Source organism: Lepisosteus platostomus, chromosome 4, assembly GCF_059453375.1.
Source record: "Lepisosteus platostomus isolate fLepPlt1 chromosome 4, fLepPlt1.hap1, whole genome shotgun sequence".
Classification (NCBI taxonomy): Eukaryota; Metazoa; Chordata; class Actinopteri; order Semionotiformes; family Lepisosteidae; genus Lepisosteus; species Lepisosteus platostomus.
Window position 1 is genome coordinate 52012401 of NC_142614.1, and position 27678 is coordinate 52040078.

A 27678-nucleotide genomic window follows, 5' to 3' on the forward strand; every position below is an offset into this window, starting at 1 on the left:
GACGTTGGTATTTCAAATGTTATTTTTTCTTTGGTTGCTAGGCACTATAATAGCCGTGCCCATGATTCCAGATGTGAGTAAGTGTAAGAGGATTATACACAGAAGGTTGGCCAAAAATCCCAGGTGTATTATGAAACTCACTGTACAAAGTCACCTTTTAATTAATACCAATACTGTACCATCTTTAAACATTTTTTAAAAAATTATTTTACTTTTCACTGTGGAATAACTAAAAAAGATCAACAGAATTAGGCTGCAAAGTATACTGTCCATACAGTACATAATTACACTAAAAGAGTGAGGGTTTTCTCAGAATAATGCTAAATACACACTTTTCTGCAAAGTAAAGCCCAGACATCACACTACAGGGTGAAACTGCTGGGGATTGTATTGCAGGAGGATGTACGTGGGATTAAATACTGATTTGAGACATAAATCAGGCTTCTGCTTTAAAATGAAATTGTAAACCATCATTACCCACCAGCCACTGCTGTATTTTTCTTTAGGCTAGTTCAGTGATGTTCGTACAGTGCCCTCCAAAAGTACCAAGGAAGCAAAGACAAGTGCAGTACTATATAGTTTGTTTTTCTTAGGTAATTATTTGTGAATGGATACATTCCAGCATATTAGAACAAAAACATACCTTTTGTTCAACACAATGATTTCAAGTGACCAGAAATATTAAGGCACATTCAATTTAAGTAGATTTCAGAGTGTGAAACTCAGTATTTGGTTGCATATCCCTTCGATAATCAAATATAAAATGATAATAAGCTTATAAGTACTCAAGTACTCGAGAAGTACTCAAGCTGGTGCCATGTCTAACTTATTTTCTAAGATCTTCCACCTGTATCAATTAGCTATAACACCACTCCTTTTATAAAAAAATTGATAATAAATACCATTGTAAAATAAGGTAAAAGAAAACAGTATTTTATTATTTTTAATATTATTCTTCATAGCCTAACAACATTATCAAAGGATCAATTATCGGCCCTTTTGACATATCAAATGGAATGTAAGGAAAATTATTTGTTAAGAAGAAAAATTATCAAATGAAGTTTGTAGATAGATTTCCAGTGTACAACTAGAGTTCAAATGATTCTCCTTTAGCTAAAACAGATTTTAAGACTATAGTTTTTAGAGCTTCTGGTAAGATACACTGGAAGGTTTAAGAATATAATAAAGACAATAAGGAGGGAATATGGAAATGCTATCTTTGTAGCTTGAAGAGGCCCTGGAGTTCTACAAGTCAAACGACAGACATGCCCAAATTAATTACAGTAGAAGTTGACTGACTTAACTTCTGTTAATTACAAAATAACTGCATTACAATACTGAATCTCTTAGTTTAGCATGTATTGTGAGTCAAAATATTTTTTTAAACATCCATTACATTTCTTTCATTGTTTGACATGGGAATGCAAACTGTTGTCAGACAAGATCAAATTTAAAATATTAAATTGGCACATTCGTACACCTGATTTACTCATGAATCATGTGGATTGTAGTTGGAAAGCTCATTTTTTCCTCATACGAACACTGATTACACACATCCCAGTCATGTACAGTTAGATATGATGTACTCACACATATACAAACTAATTACAAAACAGATAAGATTATAAGCACAACACAATATATTAAGAAAATAATTCACAATGGTACATTGGCTCTGTTGTGTAAGGATATCATTTGTTTTCTTTTCTCAAAAAAAAGTGAAGTATTTGACATCTACTGTAGCTTTAGCAACCCAATATTTAGTACACTGCAGACTATTACCCTGAGTAAATCCTAAGAAGGTAGGACTATGAGATAAAATGAAGATTTTAACACTGATGTATGCTGCTATACCATTTCACCTTTTTTACTGGTCAAACATAATGAAGGGTATAGAGAATTGAGCTGCAATAGCAGTGCAATGGCTGAGATGCAAAATTTGAATTGGGGACCATAGTAATTGAAAACAGCCGTATTTCACTACTAAAAACACAGAAACATTTTCTTTACATAACAACATACCTGTAAATGTGTTTTATCTAGTCCTTTAACCATAATTACGAACCAAATATGAAAGTAAAGAGATGAGAAACTTAATGGTTTTTGGGTATGCTGATTCTGAGAGAAAAACACCCATCACAAACCCATAGAGGACTGTTTATCCTGCTGTTCTGGCCTCCACAGGTCTTCTGGCTCATATCAATTAAACACCTACTGTAATTAATCTTAAGTACAGGCCTGTCAGTAAATGTGTGGAAACATAATCTGGAAGAGCAGAAGATGGAATTAAGGGGCATTATGTATATTTATAATTAACATACAAAATGTACGTATACCACAACACACTTCCTGATCATTTATATGACTGATCACTGGGTATTTTTTTAGGGTATGGATTTTATGAGCTCTAATGCTATATTCCTTCTCATGATCATAGTACAAAAAACTCTATTTGGATGAACACGCATTGCCTAGAGCATTTCAATTTAAATACATAAAAATTCTAGTTATTTATGATGTGAGTGTGGAAACTTTAGCATGCCTAAAATCTATCTATAAAATGTTTGGCATTTATCATACTACCCGTAACTGTTTATTGCAAGAGAATGCAACCATGTGCAAATTTGGATTCTACAATCATGAGTCAGGGTAACTGTCATAACCAGTTAGAAGGCAAAGTAAAATAAAACATGAAACTTTTTAAACTTAAAAAATTCTAAAATATGTGCAAAGTAGCACATATAAACATCTGTCCGTGGCTTAACACACTCCAGAAATTCATGGAAATAATCTACATCCAATATTTATCTTTCTTCCTAAAAATACTATAAACATAACTTCCCAGATTACTGAATTTACCCTTGGAAAGGTTCAATGTAATACAGTTACTCGTGTAGTGATGTTAAAATGATCCCTTTATATAATAAATGTGATATAAGTAGAGGTGGAGATGCCTCCTGACTTCAGGGTTTTTTCCATACTAATTTCTTGAATTTCATGAATACATTCTGAGCTTAGAATTTCAACCAATATAGTTCCTATCAAAAGTGCAGGATACTTTCCAATTCAATTTCTAATACCTATAATGTTATTTCCCATAATGAACACAATGATAATGTTTGGCAACCACCAAAAGATGAAAAGGCAGCTCCTGTTACTACAACATTCCAATTATTTATTTGCCTACAGTATACTTAATATTTTGTCTTTAAATCACTCTCATTAAGGTCATAACTTCCAGATATTTGGTGTTGTCTGTGGTTCATAGTAAAGGAAACTGAGATTAGTAATATCAAAATCCAAAATAATCAAAAACAAAAGAAACAAAACTTCCACCATGAAGCCACTAGGAGTATTAGTAACAAAGATGACAACAGACAACTTTTACGTCTTGCTCGAATGAATCAGGGTTTGTAAAGCACGCAGAACCCTCCAACAGCAGAGCTGGAAATGCTGAAAGCAGACACCAAAATGAAGCCTATAACCTAACATTAAAATCTGATTACAATCTCCCTGTCTGTCCAATGTGGAAATTTGAACTCCCTCAGTGTTCATCAACTTAAGGTCGCTAAAGACATTATTACTTTTACTATGTCAGAGTCATGTATAATTAACCTGAATTGTCTATGGAAAATGCTCACACAGAAGGCAACCATAAGTTATTTAAAGGGAATCTAATTGTGAGCAGTTTTCTTTGTTCCCAAAATATACAATTACATACCATATTAGCAATGCCGGTGTAATGTTGCATTTTACATTAAAATGCTTAAAGTCTTGTGCCAGTATTACTGTTACTGTGATGTCACATCTATAGCAGTTATAGCTTCATCTGCCCAGAAACGATGCAGTCAAAGATGGTTTGAGTGAGAGCAACATAACATTTCTTAGACTCATCTAAGAAATATAGTGGGTCTGTTACACTTGAAGGACTGTATCCACTCTGCACTAATCGAAACTTCTGTTGTTTCAAAGTCCCAGTCACCTCCATTAACTCCTGCAAAGAATAAAAATCTGTATCAGAGAGATGTAAAAAGAAAATCATGAATTTAACACCGATAGCACATGGTAAATGGTAAATAAACAAATGGTAAATTCTAGAACCAACTACAGTACATGTTTACTGGAAAAATCTAATTTAAGGAAGTTTCACTAACAAGGATAAAAGAAAATGTGTTATTCATTGACTTAATACCGAAAAACAACTTCAGTGCAAACTATTTCTTATTATTTTAAACACATTACCAATAAACGGAAACATCAAATGTTATTTGATGCAGTTATTTTCATGAATGCATGAAGAATGTTGGTGTTTACAAACCAAATTTTTTGTTTTGTCAAATACTTTACCTGAATTCTAATGAACCGTGGTCGAGCATAGTTTGGTAAGTGTTTCACTACGTGTTCGTACAGCCTTCCCCCATCAAAACTGAAGCCAGGCCTTAAAATGATAGCTGCCATTCCTGTTTTGCCTTCATGACCTGTAGAAAAAAACAGCCATTTTCTGCAATTCAGTTTTCCTAAATGTTCCTTACAACAGGTTTTACCTCCATTGAAGAGCAGTAATCCAGATTTATCCTAATCCTAAATGTGAGTCAGATAAGTTTCAGAAAAGTAGGTTTTACCTTATGTTTTAGAAATTATTGTTATGTGTTTGGGATATCTGGCACACAGTGGTATCTGAATTGCTTGCTAGAAAGGGGTATCTTTTGTTACTCACACCTATATATTACCAATCTATCGCCTTCACAACTCAAGATAATCTAGACAGACAGCAGACCCAACTGAACAGCAACCAAATAATTAAAAAATATTTGGAACTGTATATTCCCTGAGCTGATGAGCAAACTCCTATAACCAACAGTGTACTTAAATGGGGAGAATCTCCTCAAGAACAGGAGAGGGTAGAAGACAGAAAGAGTATCAGAGAGACTGGAGCGAAAAGGTTTCCAATCTTCACCACTGGAGTTTTCACTGATGGCCCAGAATCGTTTCAGTATTGGGAATTAAAGGGAATACGTACTGTATAAATGTAAGGAAAGAAACTGTATTTTTCATATTTGTAGAAATATATCATTTCATTTTCAGGTCTAACAGGCAAATATATTTACCTGGATGCATTTTTGTATAGACCCATAGACCAATGACTCTAGCCTTTTAGCAACAGGTTAGATCGCAGGTTCATTAATGGGGGATCGCTTATTTAATCAAAGTAGGTGTCCTTCTTCTTACAAGGATTTAAGACTATTATCGGGTACAGTAGGGTTTTCAGGGTTAGTAATTCAGTATGCAAAGGCTGGATTTGTTGGGCTCGGGAATTCACTCAAATTGTACATAGTAGCCTGCGAATACTATCCGTCCATCATTTACCTACAGACACTTCATGTTAAGGAGAGTCACAACTTGCCTTCACAGAACACACACACAAGAACAATTTAGAGATACCAGTTACCCTAATCAGCATGCCTTTAGATGGCTGGAGGAAACTGAAGCACCTGGTGAAAAGCCCATATAGACATGGGAGGACATACAAATATAAGGCATTCCTGTCTAATTATTTATCCTGTATGGCACTCATTGTAATAAGCATGGAATGGCAGAAGTAACAGAGTTTTAGGGACATCTCTGAGGAATATCTTTGTATCTGAATATCAGCAGAAGTATTTGCATATTTAGAAATCATTTTAATCACCCCTCTGAACAAAGTTTTCCAAAATCAACAACAGGCAAAATGATATAGTGTTCTTGCTTACAACACCTGACAATGGAGGAAAAATGATTTAGGACTTCTGGTTTTGGTCACAATGTCTCAAAATTGATATTGCTGCTTCAAACTTTTTCAAACCTTTTCAGTCCTGAACAGAGTAAAAACTCTTCAAAATAGTTTAATGAAGTTAAAACCTTAACAGTACCTTAAAAAAGCCACCCCAATATACTTCTTCAGAATCAGCAGTTATAAATAATCAAGAGGCACTTCTTTATGTGAACAGGTTTGGGAGAAGAGCACAATTTAACAATTCTACTGAAACTGAAACCCTGATGCCTTTCAGAAACCAGTGGGACGAGACCCTTGGGTTAATAATAAGCTACCAGTTACCAAATGGGCTAGATAGGCCTCCTTTTGTTTGGAACCATTCTGGGTTACTTACAGTATGATCTTATGAAAAGGATTTTGGCTTTTATAAAAAATGCGACGTTACCTGGAACTTCAACACCATACACATTTGCCTCTTGTATAAAGTTCATCCATCCAAGAAAGTCAGCTACTTCAATAGTCGCAACATTTTCTCCTTTCCAGCTAAAAATGATATTAGAAAAATATTATGGAATTCTTCAACAAACTGCATTTTTTCCTACAGTACAATAAGACCATTCCATCATGCAAAATGTGAATAAGTCTAACCTTTAAAATCAGATGTCTATGTTTACAAAGATGTACAGTACATGCCATAATGTTTTTTTATAACATTGTGTACATTATAGAAATATGTATATGTTTAACAATACAATAAAACTGTACAGTGCAGAACATAAGTATTTGGAGAGTGACACAATTTGTGCTGTTTTGGCTCTGTACACCAGCACATTGGATTTGAAATGAAACAATGACTATGAGGTTAAGGTGCAGAATGTCAGCTTTAATTCGAGGGCATTTACGTCTATATTGGGTGAACCATATAAAAATCACAGCTCTTTTTATACATAGTTACATAGTCCCCCCCCATTTCAAGGGACCAAAAGTAAATCTTTTCTTGCCAATTAATAATCTTTTTAATTTTGTACCGGAATGTGTCTCCAATTCTGTCTTTGAAGTAAATGAAGTTTTCATGGTCCTCTGCCAACAGGTCTCCAGTGTTAAAATAGACGTCTCCTTTCCTGAAGACATCCCTTAGCAGCTTTTTTTCTGTGAGATTCTTGTTGCCAACATAACCAAAAAATGGGCTTTTTGAGTTTATCTGGGACAGGAGGAGTCCAGTCTCACCTACACAAAAACAAAAACATGGAAATGTTCACTGGCTAACATAGCATGTCAATTAATGTACCAAGTATGTCTTTGAACTGTGGGATGAAACTGGAGCACCTGGAGGAAACCCATGCAAACACAGAGAGAAGCTAAAAAATTCCACACAGACCTCACCCCAGGTCTGGAATTTAAACCCATGCCACGTAACAGTATGTTATGCACAAACCAATTGTTTGAGTAATACAGTAAGTCTTACTTCTACACCACTTTGTCCAACTCAAATGTAATTACACATAAAAGCATAAACTGAAACAAATTCCAGTCGCACAAGGAAGGTTTGTCTACACGCAATCATACACAGTCCACACATATCCAAGCTAACACATGCTCTAGAATCTTCCAGTAATCTCCAGCATTCCTAAACCACTGCACACTCACTCAGTCTTGTGTACACTGTTATCGCGAGAAGTTCAGTGAAGTCGCAATTGCCTTTTTTGTACTTTTAGTTGATACAGTTTTCAGGTATCCATATTTATTATATAACATTAGCTTTCTCCAACATATATTTGTTTAATAGAGGAACGTAACCCCGCCGTGTTGAAAAAGGGTGTTCTGTACAATGATTGTACTATAGCTAGGGAAATATGGATCACTGGTTAGATTTCTAAACACAGTGCCATGGGATCAAGACCCTAGTACACACATTGCTGCTGTACATCCTTGAGAAAGGTTCCATTCAGCAAACTTATTTCAGTAACAGGCATATGCAGAACTCGTTTTATTGCTTAATTTTAAAATTACACAATGTATTTGCTTAATGTATTCATGTCAGGATTTGGTTTGTAGCACAGTCATGAACAGTAGATAAAAGGTCACAACAGTTTATAAAAGATTATTTTTTTCCCTGATACTTTTTCTCAAATTCTTTAATACCCTTGTACAGAAATGTATTTTCTTACCGTTCTTGACATGTTCACAAAAGCCCTGCTCATTTCGTACAGGTTCATCATTCTCTAGATCATACTTCACCAATTCGTACTGAAAAAACAACTAGAATACAGAAGAAACTATTAGACAGAGTTTGAAGTTTATTTACTGATATACTGTAGACAAAAACTGGCCTCTATCAAAAGGAAACTTGGAAACTTGAACCATTCTTTCTTGATTTTGTAAACTGAATTACAGAATTCTTAACAGGTCTAAAAAAGTCACAAAATCTGAATTATTGTATTTACTGTAAGTACTTTCTTTATACTGGAACCAGTTCATCTATTTAAAAAGGTTATAAATATAAATTTGTATTAACATTGTACCCATTTCAAGCCTAAATAGAAAAGTGCTTTCAGTAGAAATGTCTTGACTGGTACCACAATTTGTTCTTTAGAAGTAATTCAGTATGCAACATCACAAATATCGCATCCCTGTCTAAAATATAAAACTGACAAGCTGACGCCTGCTATATCCACCAGGGGGCTCACTGAAACCACAAAATCCACCTCATCCCTAATTCTTCATCGCCAATGTCAAGGCTGTAGAAACATAAAACACCCACTCAAAGAGTGCTTTCTGTCTATCTTGTGTGAAATGTGTCTAATACTTTAAAGTTCAGAACTTCCTAACAACACTGCTTCGTGTCAAATAGGTTTATTATTATTATTTTATATATTTTATCAATTTGACACAGATTTTCCATTCACTAATTACAACAGAACTAAATAGAGCGTGAGTATTTTTATGCTCGATTCAGGACAATCAGCAAAATTATGAACCCTGAACAATTCTAAACCAAATAAAGTGTTTTTTTCCATGTTACAATTAACATGTGATGACCATTCACTCTTCCTATCTTTTGGTACAAATTTAATGTGTTTCTGATTTCAGTCATTTTCCTTTAGAAAGCTAAGTATAAATAAGCTAAAAATAACCCAATGCCCTAGTCCTGCAAGTGCCACCATGCCTCCCAAATTAAGAACTTCAGCAGCAATAATCCAGAAGTAGTCAACCCTGGCACTTCATTCCATTGCAATTCTGAATTACAGTTAATCCTTAATTACCAAAGTGTTCATCAGCATCAGGGTTAATTAAGCGAGTAAGGTTCAATTCATTAATTTATTGAAAGGCTCAAAGGCCTACAATAACAGGGAAAGAAGTTCCAAAGGTGGCTACATGTGCAGTAGTTCATGGGAATGCATAGATAATTTCTCCCACTAAAAGCACATAATTTTCAACTCAGATCAAGACAGATGTGAGAAGCAGCCCTTGAATCATTAAGATACAACAGGTAATAGTAAGCGAGTGAGACCAACATCTTCCAATGTCACTGCTAAGAGAACAGTGCTCTTCCAAAAATGTTTTAACCTACAAATTTCCACTTCCTACACACCTGTGACTAATTAGCTTGTCGTTGTGGTCACTTTTAACTAAAAACTTATGGTATGACACGGGATGTGCTCGGCAGGTAGGTGGATATAGAGTGATGCGTTGCCTCGGCAACCACAACTGAGAGGAGTGGGTGCCGATGAGCGTCAGCTGTGGAAGCACAAGGGTAGGCTGAATACTTCCAAGAGCGGAGACCAAGTCAAGACGTCAGTCCTGCGGTGCAGTGCCTAGCACATGAAATCAGGTCTCCCGTTTTCTGAGGCTCAGTGGTGAGAGGGCTGGGTGTGAGGAACCGTGAGCAAAGAGCTCAGCGAGATGAGAGACCTCAATCCGGATCTCAGGGGAGACTGAACAGGGTAGTGGCATGGGCAAGTTGGAGACTGGGCCTGAGAGTCTGCGAGCCAAGAGCCCAGAGGTTTCTGACTATGTGTGCCACATGTCTTGATTTCAACGAGAGGGCCAGGTACCTCACCACTCTCAGAGGAGAGGGCGTAGAAAGTTAGAAACAAGAGTGTTCCCCAGCAGGCTGAAAGGGGTGTGTCCGGAGCGATGGATACATCTGTTCAAGTCAGTGCCAGCCACAACCCCCGTGGCATCGCACACTTTAAAGCAAAAAGGTAGATAGGTCTGAACTTGTTTCTTTGTTCATTCTGTTTGTTATTTAGCAACAACAGCATACATCACTAATGGAATATGAAAGTACATGTTTTCAACAAAAGGAGATTGTCTTTTATGTAATCTTTATTTAGCTATAAAATAAATCCACACTGAACAAACATCAGTATGTCCAGAATTCAGCCAGAATCCTGACATGGTCTTGGTCTTGTGCAAGTGATCACATTACACCTGTCCAGGAGTCACTGCACTGCCTTCCTATGAGGCTACTTTGTCGACTTTAAAATACTCATGCTCACCTATCCTCAGTATGCGTCTCTAATCTCCTGTCTGTCCCCCAAGCCAGTCTACGCTCTATGGGTGACAGGGTCTTCTCCTGTCAATCCACCCATTTAGCCACTTCATCCAATCCAAGTTGGCAGGGGAGACGAAGCCACAAGAAATGGGTGGAAGGCAGGATACACCCTTGACGGGACACCAGTTCATCGCAGGGCATAAACAGACACAGACACGCAAACACTCACAACAATTAACCTAACCAATATCTCTTTGGGCTGTATGAAGAAACTGGGGTCAGAAATACAGGTAGGCTTTAAATGTAATTATGTTCATAGATGTTGTAAGTGTCATATTAAGAAGAGAAAGAAGAATGTACAGCCAAAGGTTAGGCAGACTCAAAAAGTTGAGCAAGCTTAACAGAACACTGTACTGTGTACTTCAAAATATTTTATTAGCACTTATCAAAATGCTGGCATACACAAGCCTTCATCAGGACTTGAGTGTCATACTAAAATTCAGGCACATTTTTTAATCCAAGTGTTAAAAAAGCATGTATCAAAACCAAAAAGGTGTCAGTCCATACATTCAAAAATACAGAAGCTATTTTTTTACTGTGCTCCTTTTTTTTCAAACCATAGCTATACAAAAATGATAAATGGAGACTACCCAATATGTTCTTTAACCTGGGCTTAAAAAGAATAATTAAGTAATGATTTAGTAGTTCAGTAGACTATTATGTAGTAGTGCCCAACAGTATTTGGCCTCCCCATAGCCATGGACTCCTCTGCTTTCTTTTTAATGCAATAGGCTTTTCATCTCTTGGGTAGCCCTAGAAAAAATACAGCGATCCTTAAGGACTAAGAACAATATTGAGAATGAGAAACTGTAGCAAGCATAGCTTACTTCTGTGCTCTCTTCATTGTCTGTTGCGCACAAAAGGCAATGACACTGCAAAGCTCATCTAGATCCCTTAATTCCAGCACTCTGGACCGAATGCAACTCTTTCAATTCATTAAGTAAAGCCTGAAATATTATCACATTGACTTTTCACCTAGTTCTTTTTCTTTTCAGATTTGGGCACAGAAGCACAGTCTGTGCCTCTTAATTACATTCACCTGTTCACAAGACTTCAAGTGAATGAAATACAGTACAAACTAAACCTACTGACCATTTTTCCTAAACTTAAGCTTCATGAAGATATCGCATTTAAAATCCATTCTGTGATTTTAAATAGAAATAGAATGTGATTTCTTAAAGTAAATATGAGTGAAAACTGGGATAAAAGTATGGTACTGTATGAAAAATAGTGGCTCTATGTGGTAAGTGGCAAAAGTGCTGTTGACCATTGAAATATGGTTACCTGTTTTGTCACATAAGCAACACATTAAAATTAAATTAATGTGTATAGGAGAATGGCTACAGCACTTGCACCGCATCGCTTCTGCTGCTGGGATCAAACAAATCCTTTAGTGAAAACTAAAGTTGGGCATCATCGTAATGTAACAGAACCTAGCATTCTGTATTTACACACCAGAATGTTTCACAGTCCATCATCAGCCACTTAAAATCCCTCAAATTTGATTCTACAGTTATACAGGGTTGTATTAATGGAACAATCCTCATGGCTGCATAACCCAAGACAACATCAAACACGTATAACTTCGTGTTGGGATCACCACCATGGTGATCCTCACTTTCTTTTGGCCCCAGATGCTTCTGGAACCATTACCCCTCCCCCCATTGGCAGAATATACAGGACTTGGGTGTGGCTCTCCAACGGGAATGGCAGCAGCTTCTGTAGAAGCAACTTAGTTGATCCATTAAAGGCTGACAAACTTGATTCTAACATTTTGTCAAATTACTATCAACATCATGTACACTAAGACTTACACCATATGAACAAACTGATCATGGGAGTACCACTGTTGTTAACCCAGTGTGTTTTCATCTTTCATGCTTCAGAATCATAACGAGCAAGTTGTGTCTAATAACCTATTTTTGTAATCCATAAATGTGGGATGATGACAATTTAAGAATGTTAAAAATAAGCTAAAATTATGTTGTGAATCTTACTGAAGAGACAGGCTTATAGTCATGCATTATAATCTCTCAACATTATTGCTAAGCTGCCAATTACCAGTAAAACAGATTTAAAAAATGACATTGATGATTAATTCTAATTCATTAAAGTGCTCTTCATTATCACACAAAGAGAAATAATAACGATACTGTTTACTGTTTACTAATGATGGCTTTAACCAAACCAACTCGCATTCAAAAAGTAACAAAAAAGCATTGTAAACAGTGTGTATAGAGAAATTTAAATTTCATCCAGTAAATGTGAAAGAAAATCACAACAATCCTGTGGAACAGATTCTCAACCAGGTGTCACAGGTGTGGTGCATACAATACCTCACCACATTGGTAGGAGTGGGAAAAAATAAAAATAAATTTCAATACTCAGTAATAACTGCTGTCACCTGACTTATAAGGGAAGCTGTACCTCTAAACCTGTATAAAGCACTGTTTTGTCAGACACCAAATAGTTTGCAACTGTTGGAGAGCAGCAATGGAAAAATTACACTGAAAGCCTCGGTAAATCAAGTAAACTTGGATCTCTAAACATGCAAAACATTATTTTGTTGTGTTTACAACAAGTCACCTTAACATTGTATTAAAAACACAGTATCCAGAGTGATCTTTTACTAACACAAAGATCTACAGTACTTAAGCATGAAGTACTTTTAACCATTACTGGGTAATGATGCAAAAACAGCAGAATGTTTCAGAATGTATGTTGGGTAAACATATGTTAGGTAATCTTTAAAAACCTTCAAGATTAAGGGTATAAAACCTTCTGTTATTTTCAAAACAGAAAAAAAGTATATTTTGAATGTGTTAGATGAATATGAGGTATCCTGTTTCATTGATTTTCATTACATTACAATCCCTGAATCACCTTCTCATCTCTCTGTCATAATATTTGCTGTTCTTTGACAGATTTCCACCCAAATAATAAATATGGATCATTACACCAAATCAAAGTGTTAATCAAAATACGACAGTGATTACAAGAAATCATTATTGTTTAAAAAAATGGCCCTACAAATATTCTCATTTATTGTATTAGCTGCAGCAGAACAGGACTCACCTTGTAAAAGAAATTGGAACGACCAATAGCTCCTATTTTCCCAGTGTGGTTCATAAAGCAAACATTTCCTTCAGTTGAACCATATAGCTCACACATCTTAATGTTCCCAAAGCGATCAAGAAACTCCTCCCAAATATCCTGCCGCATTCCATTCCCAACAGCCATGCGAACTTTGTGGTCTTTCTCACCTTCTTTCTGTTAAAGCAAAAAATACAGGGGAATTTTAAAATCAACACATTTCTGCTTTTCAAACTTCAAGCAAGAGATACACCATACCTTTTACCACCGGTAAGGCTAAAAGGTCCTTTTAACTGTATGCTGTTCCAAATTTACCCCACATAAACTCAAAAAGATTCCACTACAATTAGACTTCTAAATTAGACGTGACTCCAACATACTGTATGTCGGATTTGGCTTTAAAATGAAGACGAAGACTTGTGACTTGTGATGGAAGCCACTCAGAGGTGAACAATCATTTTGAAAGATCTACAAAGCTCAGTGGCTGAGAGTGGAGTAAAGGTGCATCAGTAAACTATATCAAGAGCTCTGTATAACACTGGCCTGTATAGGTGGGATGAAACCATTACGCAAAAAGAACCACCTCAAAGCCCTTCTGGAGTTTGCCAGACAGCATGAGAATGACCCAGCTAAGGTTCTGGAAAAAGGTTCTGTGGTCAGACCAAGATAGAGCTTCTTGGCCAAAATTCAAAGTTCCATGTGTGGCACAAACATAACACTGCCTATACCCAAGGAAATACCATCTCTTCATATGAAGTATCATGCTGCAGAGATCCTTGTCATCAGCAGGGACTGGGAATCATGTTAGAAATGAAGGAAAAATGGATGTAGAAAGGGAAATACTGCGAGGGAACATGTTTAAGTCTGCTAAAAATTGATTTGGAAATTAAGGTCCACAAGTGCTGTCCAATAACCCTGAATAAGATTAAATTTGCCGAGAGCAAAGGGTGAACATCAATCCATGTGAGCATGTGAGTTGGCAATATACTTATTAGAAATATACTTAAATACTTATTGGAAATGGATGTGTAAGTACCATCTGTAATCCAGAAACATTTGAAAACTTTTAAGGGTTTGAATACTTTTGCAAGACACTGGAAATACAGGAGGAGACATACAGGAAACGAAGGAGAAAGAAGAAGGGAGTGAACAACATGGATAAGAAACATCAATTGGCTATAAGAATAACAAGCAGATACTGCCCAAGCAATATGCAGTGTGAAAGAGTACTGAAGTCTTAACATTATTACAAGAGAGCTTTCTGTCTTATTTTAGGACATTCTTATTTTTGAAATGTTGAGATCTTTTGGCTAAAAGCATTTCTTCAACATCAGTGATGCATGGCTATAACAGGGAAAATGGTTGATTTGTTTTGTATTGTCTAAGTTTGGGCCTGATTACTCTCCAACACCAGAAATGTGCCAATGAATAAAAGGACATGCATGCCATATAACACTGTTATTTCCCATACATGCATTTCATGTTTTTATGTTATACGTTTAATCAGGTTATCTTTATCTTTTTCATAATGATTTGACTTAAGCTCCTCCTCCAAATGATACCAAGGTCAATGACCGCATGGAATAGATGTACCCTTTAATATCTGGACTTATCTTGGAAAGTTTACACAGTACACATTTCACTCAGTACACACATTAGAAAGAAATATCTAGAACAAAAACAGGAATATTGATTTTTTTTGTCTTTCTTCAAAAGTCAGTTTATTAAGTTGTAACACACCTAGGATGTAAAGTTCTCTTTAGGATCCATTAAGTAAGATGCAGGTTTTACTTTTTTTTGTCCTGTTAAGGCATTGAAGTAGCATAGTTTTTATATTATAGGGACAGAATACTGAATTTTCTAGATCTGTAGTAAGTAGTGCAGTTTCTAGATCTGTAGTAAGTAGGCCTCTGGAACACAAGGATTGTAAATGACTGTATTTTGGTGTTACGGTTGTACAGTTGTCTGTACTCTATGTTAAGTTTTGACCTAATTTATTACAGAGTGGTGCTGTATTTTGTTAATGATTAGTTATACAATGATCCCACTATTTTATATACTAACTGTTTTAAGGGTATAAAAATGAAAATAATCTAAATGAGGTACTGTATTTAAAACTATATTGTAAAGCCTGAGAATAAGGTCCTTAATTTCTATTCCACATTTTTGCAAGAAAACTATGATTGTTTACGAATATGATTCTTTACAGTTTATGTTTACATGAGATTTAAATGAAGCGTCATGCAAGCAATTTACTATTAAGTACTTATCTGCATTTATAGCCTTCTAAATGCATGTAAGCAAGCTGATAGGTTTGACCTGTCTCCACTCACTGTAGCAAAGAATGTGTTGTTTGTGAATTACCCCTTTGTCATTCACTTGATTGGTTTTTAATGACCCAAGGAACACTGTACCACTGTGGAGAAACTGGAGAGTATTATTCAGTCATTGAACACATCTACTGTAACTTCTAAAATAATAAGGCCATTATTTTTTATATCCATATACTTTATGATCTATAAAAACAACAGAATAAGAAGACATGGCTTTCTAATAGGCTTTGCTGTTTGAGGTTCTTAAATCTAAACCAGGGATCTGTAGTTTCAGGTCCCACTCATGTAAGTTACTTCATGCTGATTGTTCCAATGCATCTATCTACAGTATATAGATTTAAATCATAATAATGTTAATAGTGCTGATAATTTTTATTATTAATTTTGCTACTGTATATTATGGATTTATTGTCTCTATTTCATTGAAAATTCAACGGGTAATAATTAGCCAATTCCTTATCTCCACTGTATTCCACAACCACAGTACATGCTGTAGGTCTCTCATGTAATTCTAACAGTGAAGGAGGAAGAGTGAAAGAAACAAAGAGATCTTTGAGCTGGGGGGCTTGATATTCTGTTCTGTACCCGTAAAGGAAGATGGGCAGCTTTGCATTGCAACAAAAGCCTGTTTGATTACACAGTCTTGAAATAAGAACAATTTAGCTTACTGTTGGCCAAGAATTCAATTAATGTTGTCTAGTACATTTGTATCTTGATGTTGTTCAGAAATATTTCTATAGGCAGACATGTTGAGTTACATATACTCAACAGGCTTTGAGTTACTTTCATTTAACATGGAAAATATATATACTGTGACAATTATATCTGAATACATAACAGGACTGTTAATAATGTTTCCTTTAAGTCTGAAAAATGTCCACAGTAGGAGATGAATCAAAGTTTACTTAACCTTAATGTTCTATTTAGACTATGTGAAACGTTCCAGCACATTTTTAATCTAAAATCAGTATATTTGCAGTTATTTTATTCTTCTCTATCAGCAAATCAGGTCTGAAGTTTATTTTTCTTTAATGTACTGCATGACTGCAGTTAACTTGCATTTGGTTTTATACGTATTGCCAAAGTTACCCAATACATTATGAATGACTGTTTTTGAAAACAAAGCTCAAGACAGTCTGTTCTAAAAGAAATCTGTGTACATAACCAAGAAAATGAAGGGCATGGCAAACGTGATAGCCTGCTGCCACTTAGTGACATTGCTTCATTGATTCAAAATCTCTTTCCAATCTTTTCAATCAATTTATCAGCTGCACTGCTGAATGATTTTAGTCTCTTTCCACAATGCATTACATGATCATCATACAAAACTGAGCTCCTGTGATAGCACAATATAGAGCATAATCGATTCAAATGAACAAATCTGAGAACGTCAGACTAAAGGGAAGGCAGTGCATTCTATAAAGACACCGAAGAAATATGTTCTTACAGGCGTATAAAAAATAAGATAGACTAAGATTACCTGTTAAGTACAAAATCATACATGTCAAGCTTGCAGTGACTGCAAGATGTAAAGCACCATCTAACTTTAAGGATATCATGTGGCAAAACGCCTTAGCAGGTGGGAATGTTACAGGAATTTGTGTGCAGGTCCTCATTCGGCCCATGTGATATCGGGGCTGTAGAAGTTACCCAGGCTGTTGCACAACTGAGGATTCCTAATTAGGTGGGTACAAAATAAAAAAAATATAAGGAGATTACATATTGATAAGAAAATGGGGTGGGATGAAAGTTCTGGGACTTAGTGTTCCCAAGATAACAGTATCAGTCGATAATCCTTAAGAAGAGAAAGACAAATCCATCCAATTTCTAACCGCTTTTCTCCAATACAGAGTCATGGGGGAGCCAGAGCCTATCCCGGCAAGCAATGGGCACAAGGCCACAATTAAAGAAAAATATTAAATAAAATTATAAGTATAATAAAAATTGAACAAGCACATCACGAAGATGTATACTGAGAATCTTCTATTAAAAACCTCTTAGCAGACCTTTGTTCCTAATAACCATAGTTTCTTTTTGGTTATAGAGCTGCCCTCTTGTACACTTTTTTAAATATACTGTATATGCATTTTTATTTTTGTTCTCTTTTTCCAATGGTGAGTTTGAAGTCATTAGTTAGGGGTATCAGTGAAATGATATGAAAACCTTACCTGGAATACAGATAATTAAAATTAAACCCAATAAATATATTCAATGTCTACAATTTTCTGGCAGACAAACGTGAGGAGCAGCAAAACAGTCATGGTACCTTAGGCTGATTGCACAGATAGCGACAGAGCTCTCCAATATACTGGAACAAGGTTACATTGTACTTCTTACAGTCACTCCAGAACTGAGAAGCTGAGAATTTCTTCTTCAGGATGCATGTAGCTCCTGTTGAATACAAGTAGAAAAGATCAATATCAAACATACATACCATATATTACATTGTAGGTTAAAAAGCACTTTGTTATATATATATACTGATGGAAAAAAGAAATGCAATATTTTCTGGAATGAGAATACTATAGTTATAGCTTATGTACTTTCACAAAAAGTTGCCAATTTGTTTTAAGCCCTCTGACCAGCAATACAGCTTGTGCAGTGAGGCATTACAACTTGACAATCACACAAAAGCTTGTTAGGTGCACTTTTACCCAACGAGGTCCAGGTGGAACAATGCCTGATCTGGTCACCTTTAAAAAGGCCTTAATTCAAAGCTTAGGTCCCTGCAAGAAGAAGGCCACACTTAGTCAATTTTCTGTGCATTCCATAATGCCAGACACTATGGAGTAAGCCACTCCACTGTGTCCCGACTGCAGAGAAGGTTTCAGCAGACCAGCAGGACAGGTGACCGTCCAAGATCTGGTCACCCTTGAGTGGCAACACCAGAGCAGGACCAACACATCAGACTGGTCCATCTGAGAGATTGTTTCAACTGCTGCTGAAACTGCCAGCAGACACAATGTCCGCATCAGTGACAGGACAGTGAGGCTCCATGTTGCTGGCATTAGAGCAAGGCGACCTGTCAGAGGCCCTCTGCTCACACCTCCTAGACGTCACACCCGACTGGCTTGGGCCAGACAGAGGTTGCGATGGACTCGTCAGCAGTGGCATCAGGTTCTCTTCATGGATGAGTCACTCTTCAGCCTGTTCAACACAGACCAGAGGGCCAGAGTGTGGAGGAGGAGGTGTTGCGTTTCTTTTTTCCTTAAGTATATGTACACCCACTGTTAACATCAATAATCTTGAACTTTATCCTACTTAATACTTTCTTCATTTTATTTAAAAAAAAAACAACAATGTAGGCAATAAGTCAGATGCTTTCAATTTCACATTAACAATTTGTCTCAAATTAACCTATTCATGGTTGTCTAGAGATAAACATCACTATAGCTGTGAATTAGTAATATGAAGTGTATGCTGAATAGTCATCATTAGCAGATAAATTAATTTGTGAGGCACATCTGGAACAAAGTCATTTCAAAGCCTAGTTTTTGACCAAGTATTATAAATGCTTTACCTCTTACATAAGCCTGACTCAAATGTATTTTCCATTTTTCTGTTCACTCACTGAGGTTAAAAGCCAAAGATCTGTTGTGTAATCAAACTTTAATATTCACATTTACTTTTAGTTAGGGAAATGAAATTAATGGATGTCTGCCACTTAACCAAGTGATAATAAATTTCAAAATTCAATGGACAATTTCCTCTTGTGAAGTTTCAAGAGAAAAGTGGAGCAGAGTGAAAAACTTTGATAAAGTAAAAAACATATTGGCAAACTATATTGAACTAAGAACCTGCATTGTGACATAAATTAATAAAAACCTATCTGCAGTGTGGACACTGTATAATTAAGTGCCTTTGTTGAATACACATTTCCAGGATGATCAAATATGTGAATCTAAGTTTCTTGCTCTTTTAAAAAACTAAATTCTGAATACAGTTTCAAAGTCAGGTTTGCGATAGAATGGTAAATATCAGTAATGCAAAGAAACTAAACTGGTGAAATCATCAATATTCCTGTGAAATAACTACATCACAATTACACAGTAAACTCTGCAAATGATAAACAATAGATCTGTGTAAAATAAACATTTTATACTGTGTACGTTGTGTCAGAGAAAATGAGTTACATTTTCACATCTGCAGATAAAATAGTGTAGCTTTCTGTTTCTTTCAAAAGTTGTCTTTTCAAAGTGCTTCAGTTTCAAACACTACATTAACAACTTTTGTTTCTTCCATACGAATTGCCAAAATGACCTCATAAAATGAATTGTTTTCTTCTATATACTGGTGTGTTAACATTGCTGATTGGCAATTGGTCTGGGAATGTAAATTTCAGCATTGTTCACTATTTGAATAACTTCAATTTCAACTTCTTAAAACTGCAAATGATCATAAAAAAGTCCTCTCTTCATTTTTAATATTTTAAACTAAAAAGTGGTACAGGGCAAAATCACAAATAAAAAAAACAAAGACTATATAACAAATAGTAAATTCCAATGTGTGTAACAAAACAAATACCACTAACAGTTCTGTTAACAAAACCATTGAACCATACCCAATTCTATGGTCCCACCAATGCCAATAAGAGATGCTGCACTGTGATACAGTGGAAGGGGAATGTATATGATGTCATCCTTAGTAGCGCCATAAGCCCAAAATCCTGCACATGCCTTTAGTGATTGAAGGTGGGTAATAACAGCTGCCTTCGGGAGTCCTGAAATGTCACAGAAAAATGGAACATTTTAAGATTGTTTTTCCCCCAATAAGAAACGGAGCATTTAGGGGAATGTTCACTCATTTCAAATGCTTCAGTATTCTTCCCTTCAACTACTTGGTGATCAGCTCATCCAAAAGGCTGGCCTGTGCCTCAGACATCTGCTAACACAGAAGACACATTGGCTGGTAACCGAAGGTAATAGAAAAAAAACACACGCCATTTACTAAATGACCATTTTAGCTTTATTACTACAAACGAAAGGCTACAAACTAGAGTAGGCCATTTGGCCCATCTAGCTTGTTTGGTTGCCAGTAACTAATGAATCCAGGGGTCACATCCAACTGTTTCTGGAAAAAGGCCAGAGTATCCACTTCAACAACATGGCTGGGTAGCTTGTTCCAGACTCCCACAACCTATTGTATCATGCATGTCCTGAAGATGGTCAATGGACTGCATTTGTCGCTGCCCTTGAGGATTTCCTAAAAAGCTGAATCACATCCACGCTGTCTCTGTCTAAAACATTCTACTGTTTGGCTTTTCAGTGCAGGACAATACTTCAAGCCTGTGAATGTATCCAGTTGCTCACCTCAAGACTGATTCCAGAGCAGAAATCTGTACATATATATTTATAACATGGTGACCACAATGTTTCAGAGTATTTTTAACTGTGATCTTACTAGTGCATTGTATAATTTTAACATCACATATTTTGATTTAAATTCTTCTACCCTTTATTTTTAGCTTAATTGTCAGGTGCTATATTTTCCTTTACTTTAGTTTTATTGGTTCTATTATGATCATTATCAACTACTTTAGCATTCCGGTTATATACTGTACTCTTCTCAATTAATTTTCTCCTTAATATAAATTAACTGTAAGCTGCCAGTAAATTATTTTCAAATTAAATCAATTTTTATTTTTCATGCAGTACATACTGTACAACAATGCTTCATAACAGTGAATGTTTATATATGGAAATGCAACACAATGTGACATTATCCACATTATTATGGCTACTCCAGCAAGGACACTATTTGTGTTTACAGTGAAGTGAACTGAAGGAAAATGAGCAGACTTCTACTTTATTTCCAAATACAGCTGGCAAGGCACTGGTTAGGGTAATGATTTGGCAGATCATCTTTTGAGGGGTGTTTCACATCTTAAACCACAGACAGCCTAATGTCAAAGTTCTACACGATTCACCCATTCCTTCTTTTATCAGATATTTTGCACTGTGTTTCAGTGTTCTTCTCATTAATGCAATCAGAAATATTTTTTTTAATCTTATTGCAAGCCAGGTGGCGATACTCGAGCCACTCACCTGTGGTACCTGAAGTAAAAATATACAATGTAGGTGACTTCACAGAAGAAGCAGCACGGAGATGTGCTGGAACTGGTCCATCTGGGGCAATGTCAACCTTGTCCAGCAAGGTTCCCACTCCAGGCCTCGGGCTCTCTCTCGCCAACACCCAAATGCTAATGTGATCTTCCTGTAGATTTGGAATTATGTCATCCAACTTGTCTATCAAGTCTGTAAAATAAGTTGGTTTCAGACCAGTGCAATGAAAGAGACAAAAAACCTCTGCTATAATACTGCAATTAATTAGTTAATACACCAATGATACATCCTTAAAAGTTTAAATTTAAGAAACTGTGAAGCTTTTGCATCAATAAATCAATAAAGGCAGCAGTAATATCTCCTTACAAAGGTTCCAAAGGTAAAGCTATGGTTGCTACTGGTAGAGTCTTAGTGGGACCAGCAGGGTGAGCACGCCCTACTGTGTATGTGGGTCCTTATTCATCTGTATAGAGGTGGGGACTATACTGTAATAAAGGTGTCATTTTGTCAGATGAGACATAAAACAAAGGACTTTTCTAGAAAAGAGTTGGGGTGTTACCCTGTTGTCCTGGCCAAAATATCCCCCCTGGCCTTTACCAATCATGGCCTCCAAACAACCCCCATCAATGAACTGGCTTTATCACTCTGTTCTCCTCCCCACTGAAAGCTGATATGTGGAGAGTGTACTGGTTCACTTTGGCTATCCTTGCATCATCCAGTTGGCGAACAGATCACGATATTTTTAAACATTGTCAGCATTGCGACACTGTATCAAGCAAGTTAATTCCTTCTGAAGAATAAAGGAACTGTATTCCTGTGTAATGAATAAAACTTAAGCAGAACATTGTATAGTTTCCAAAACTAGAAACTTAGTAATAACCTGTCCAATGTAAGAAAAAAGCTTGTTTGGCAAATTTAATCTTCAGAGGTCGCTTACAGTTGTTTTTAGATTTTAGAACCCACCTTTGTATACTGTATTTAGCTTTGTAGATGCATTGCTTTTAAGTCAAAATATAACATCTTGCAGTTTGCATACTGGAATACACCATGTGGCTAAAATATTAAGTATTTATTGGAGACAATAAATAGGAGTGATGCAAATGATTTGCAGGGTTAGTATTATTCAGTTTATTGGATTATATTCTTTTAAAACTCATAAATTGTCTTAGTAAGACAACTGTACATTACTTTGAGTAACTGCACTCCTTACGTTGTACTACATTCTATGATTTAAACAGTTACTGTATTACTGTCAAATCATAAAATGCTGATTTAATTTTCAACAGATGGAATATAATAGATGCCCCTAAAATAACGGCTGGATTACATGTCTGTTGACAATTGTAAGGGGGGCCATCATTTTACCAGAATACAGAAATCTGTGTCAGTTCTCCGTGCCATTAACCAGAACCACTGATTGAGGTGAAGCAACAGCGGTGAGGAGGACATGACAGCCCCCATTGGCTATGGCTTCTCTACTTTCAGACACATAACAACTGTTTTAAAGGGAGGTTATATCGGGTAAAATCGAGATGGCACCTCCATACTATTATAGGACTTTGAGCCTTCCAATAAGTACTGAATTGAAACTTAATTGCTTAAACCCAGGTGTAAATGGCCACTTTGATTTAAGGGTTAGCTGGAAGAAAGACCTGAAACAGAATTCTGGTACCTACCGCTTGTTTATATCGTAATATCACGGATTTGTTAAATGTGTACGGTATTATGAGCAGAAATACTAAAAACAGCTTTAATACAGAAACATAAATGTGTGAAACTACTAAACACGAAGACACGCTTAAGGGATCTGCAATGTTTAAGAAATAATTTAACCATTCTGGAAGAATAGAATACGATCTTAAATCCCATGGAACTTTTGCTCGGTTTTTATAGTATAATAGAATACTTTTCATAACCTCTTGGAAAGGCGTCAGGTAAATTACACTTGCTCGAACTACTGCTTTGACAGAGTTTAGTCATATTTACGCTGAAACTATTCAATGTCAGCTATATGTAAAACAATATAGAACAAATAAAACTAAAACAATCCCAGGTCGATATGTCACTCTTAGCCTCGTACTGTACCTTTAAGATAACAGGGCACTGAGAAAGCATGTGTAAGACGCATGTGGGTGGAACAAAAATTTTACTACATTTAAGACATTTACTGTGAAATTGTCCAGTATCTTTTACTTTTAATCATCGAGCACGTTATGCTGCGTTTATAAAAAGATATTGCACAATACATTTAAGAATAAATCCAAATAGGCTTTCATTAATGCAAATAAAAACAAAGTAGAGCATCATGTACTGATGAAGAACTGTGATACTTCCTACGGTACTGTAAAAACAATGTATTTTTTACCTGCCCCAACAACGAGAACCTTAGCTCCACAGCTGATGAAACAATGCAGAAGCGATTTAGATTTTAAGTTGGTGTTCAGAAAAGCCACGGCACATCCCAGTTTGCAGAATCCGAACCACACAGAGATAAAATCGGGCTCATTGTTCATTAAAAGGGCTACGGTATCTCCCTTCTTCACGATTCCCAGAGTCTTGAATACTTGAGCTACTTTGTTGCTTCTTGAATTCACATCTTTGTACGTGTAAACGTCTCCTTCGTAGATGATAAACGGCTTGTTGGGGATCTTCTCGGCTTGTTGCATGAACTTGTCCATCACAGTGAAGACTTTCGATGTCTTCTTGTATAACTCTAGCATTACACCGCACCTCGCGACCTTCGTTAAATAAAAAAAGTCTTTCCAAAAATACGGAAATGTATGCTTTTGGATGAAGTGAAATGCAACTAAGCCTGCTATCAATGCTGTCATCCATTCTAGAAGCATTTCTGTTGTTGGCAACAACTTACACTACAGAACGATCCTATAACGGTATGAGACGAGAGGCAAATGCAATCCACAAACAAGCACAAGCGGTAGCCACTTTTAGACGACAGTTAAAGTTTTCCCTATGCTCATATTACCGTAAGAGATCGATAACCATGAACTAAAAAAACTAGTTATGTGAAGCTACGAACTCCCGAATCATGTGACTTTGTCATGTTGTACAACAACTATCAGTGGGAGTGTCTACACATACTTAACCTCTTTCCGCGCACAGCTTTAACGAGAGTCTCAGTGTCACATTGTTTCCTTTGCATAATCGAATTATGTATGGAGATAATTGCATTAAACACACCAATCATGCGGTAAAAATACCATTCTTCAATTTTTGCCGGGCTTTACCGTGTAAACGAGCTGCTTCTGAAAATGATTGATTTTCACTGGAATCTGAATTACGTAAGATCAAAACTTTGAAAGCAACTGGGCGTAGCTATCAGTAACTGCTCTATCGGGAATATGCTGTTAAGTGAGTTGTAAACTGCCTCTCAAAGAAACGTTGGGGATGCATTAAGTGATTTCTTGTAGTTGGTTCACTCCAGACATGTATCCTTTGTCAGAGAATATAAATGAATATAGTTAAATGAATTCAAAATTAAATTCGTGGGGAGAAAATTTATTTAAATTAGTAAATCAATTTAGGAAATGCGGTGTACTGTTTTGGAAGTACAAAAACAATAAGGTGACTTCCACTATTCCTAAATGTAATATGAAGCTTGGAAGAACATGTATTCACTTACTGGAGTGAATATATACACAGACAAGTACTAATTTTCTGCATAAACAAGTTATTGATTTATGCAAACACGTGTTGCCTTAACTGCAATTCAAAGCATATATCTCACGACCCTATGACTCATAGTATGAGATTCAGTCAACTTGGGCACTTAAAATAATATGTCCGATTCTTCTGAGGGTTGTGCCTAAGGTTTTTTGCATTGACATATTTGACATATGACATATTGAATACAATATGCTGCCTAGTCAGCTTGTTTTTCTAGTATCCAGAAATACCCAGAAACGGTACCATGAAACTGATTTTATTTCATTTTTCTGCAAATAGAAACCGTTTTGGCGACGGCCAATTGTATGCTGGGCAAACGATTTTTTAAATTAAAAAAAAGAAAAAGAAAATAAGATACAATGGCATATCCCTGCCTAACTCAGACATTAGCAATTACAGACTGGGGTAGAGGAAGAGGTCATGGCTACAGTCTATCAGTCTACCAGTTTCATGGTACCCTGGTCAAAGTCACCAACGATCTCCTAATAGCTTCTGATTCTGGTTCTCTTTCCATACTCATCCTTCTTGATCTCAGTGCTGCCTTTGACACTGTTGACCATAACATCTTACTTTCTCGTCTCGAGACTGTGTTTGGAGTCTCTGACACTGCCCTCAAATGGTTTAAATCTTACCTCACTGATCGCTGTCACTTTGTCTCTCTCAATGGGTACAGGTCTGAAATTGGTCTTGTCAAGTCTGGTGTCCCCCAGGGCTCAATACTGGGCCCCTTGCTCTTCAGCATTTACATGTTCCCACTTGGTCAGCTTTTAAGATCACATGGCCTCAGCTTTAATTTTTACGCTGACGATACTCAAATATATGTAACGCTTACGGCCGACAGGCACTGTGTAAGAGCCGGCGTACCAGAGCAGGTGACGTCACCGCCCTTCCCTGTGATAGCAGGACTACAGCTACTGGGCTGTGGAGAGATCTCTCTTTGGCTCACCGGGCTGGGTTGCTGCAGAGAGATGCAGGAGTCCTGGGTTTGAGCCCCCGATGGTGGGGGGCTGACCTAATGTGGCAAGGGTGCCTGCCTGAGCCCCCGTTGCGTTACATTGGTGTCAGAGTGGGATGGGATAGCCCTTCGCCGGGGACGGCGATTTAAGTGGGTGAGAGTGTAACGCTTACGGCCAACAGGCACTGTGTAAGAGCCGCCGTACCAGAGCAGGTGATGTCACCGCCCTTCCCTGTGATAGCAGGACTACAGCTACTGGGCTGTAGAGAGATCTCTCTTTGGCTCACCGGGCTGGGTCGCTGCAGAGAGACGCGGGAGTCCCGGGTTCGAGCCCCCGACGGTGGGGGGCCGACCTAATGTGGCAAGGGCGCCAGCCTGAGCCCCCGTTGCGTTACATATACATCCATACCAAACCTGACACTGATGTGGCTGTCTCTATTCTATCTAATTGCATCTCTGACATAAAAAGTTGGATGACTCAAAACTTCCTTCATCTTAACTGTGACAAGACTGAAGTCATGCTTATTGGTACCCCCCATCAACTTCGTAAAGCCAGTCCTGTAACCCTATCTGTAGATGGCTCTGTACTTGAACTTCAATCAAAATTGAAAAACCTTGGGGTATATTCGATTCTGGCTTAACATTCGACCCACATGTACAGCATACTGTCAAAACATCTTTTTTTCACCTTAGAAATATCACAAGACTACGCCCTATGCTATCATTAACTGTGGCTGAAAAGCTGATCAACATATTTGTATTCTCTCAAATTGACTACTGCAATGCTCTACTCCCTGGGGTATCTAAATCTACTCTGAACAAACTGCAGTATGTCCAAAATTCAGCAGCCAGAATCCTGACCAGGTCTAGTACAAGTGTTCACATTACTCCTATCCTGGAGTTCTTGCACTGGCTTCCGGTCAAATTCCGCGTAGACTTTAAATCCTCATGCTCACCTATAAGGCTTTACATGGCTTGGCACCTCAATACCTGTCTGAACTTTTATCGCCCTACCCCCCACCTCGCAACCTTCGCTTTTCAAATTCTGCCCTCCTTACTGTCCCCCAAGCCCATCTACATTGTATGGGCGACAGGGCCTTCTCCTGCCATGCCACCAAGCTCTGGAACTCTTTGCCCAAGGATATCCGAGAGTCACCTTCTCTAAACTCCTTCAAATCCAGACTCAAAACCTTCTTCTTCAGAAAAGCCTTTACTTAACTGGTTCCATTCTTCACCCCTCT

The 27678-nt window shown here is 37.0% G+C and overlaps 1 protein-coding gene across 1 annotated transcript; it reads right to left on the bottom strand.

The window, feature by feature from the left end:
• Positions 1–917: 917 nt before the first annotated feature.
• slc27a6 (solute carrier family 27 member 6) lies at positions 918–24881 on the bottom strand. Its single transcript, XM_088629825.1, has 10 exons — positions 24164–24881; positions 21781–21990; positions 20298–20456; positions 18003–18127; positions 13386–13580; positions 7921–8011; positions 6781–6979; positions 6198–6295; positions 4348–4478; positions 918–3994 (listed from the first exon to the last, which is right to left on the bottom strand). The coding sequence occupies exons 1-10, from the start codon at positions 24642–24644 to the stop codon at positions 3818–3820; spliced, it is 1866 nt and encodes a 621-aa protein (XP_088485951.1). The 5' UTR covers positions 24645–24881; the 3' UTR covers positions 918–3817.
• Between the last annotated feature and the right edge of the window lie 2797 nt (positions 24882–27678).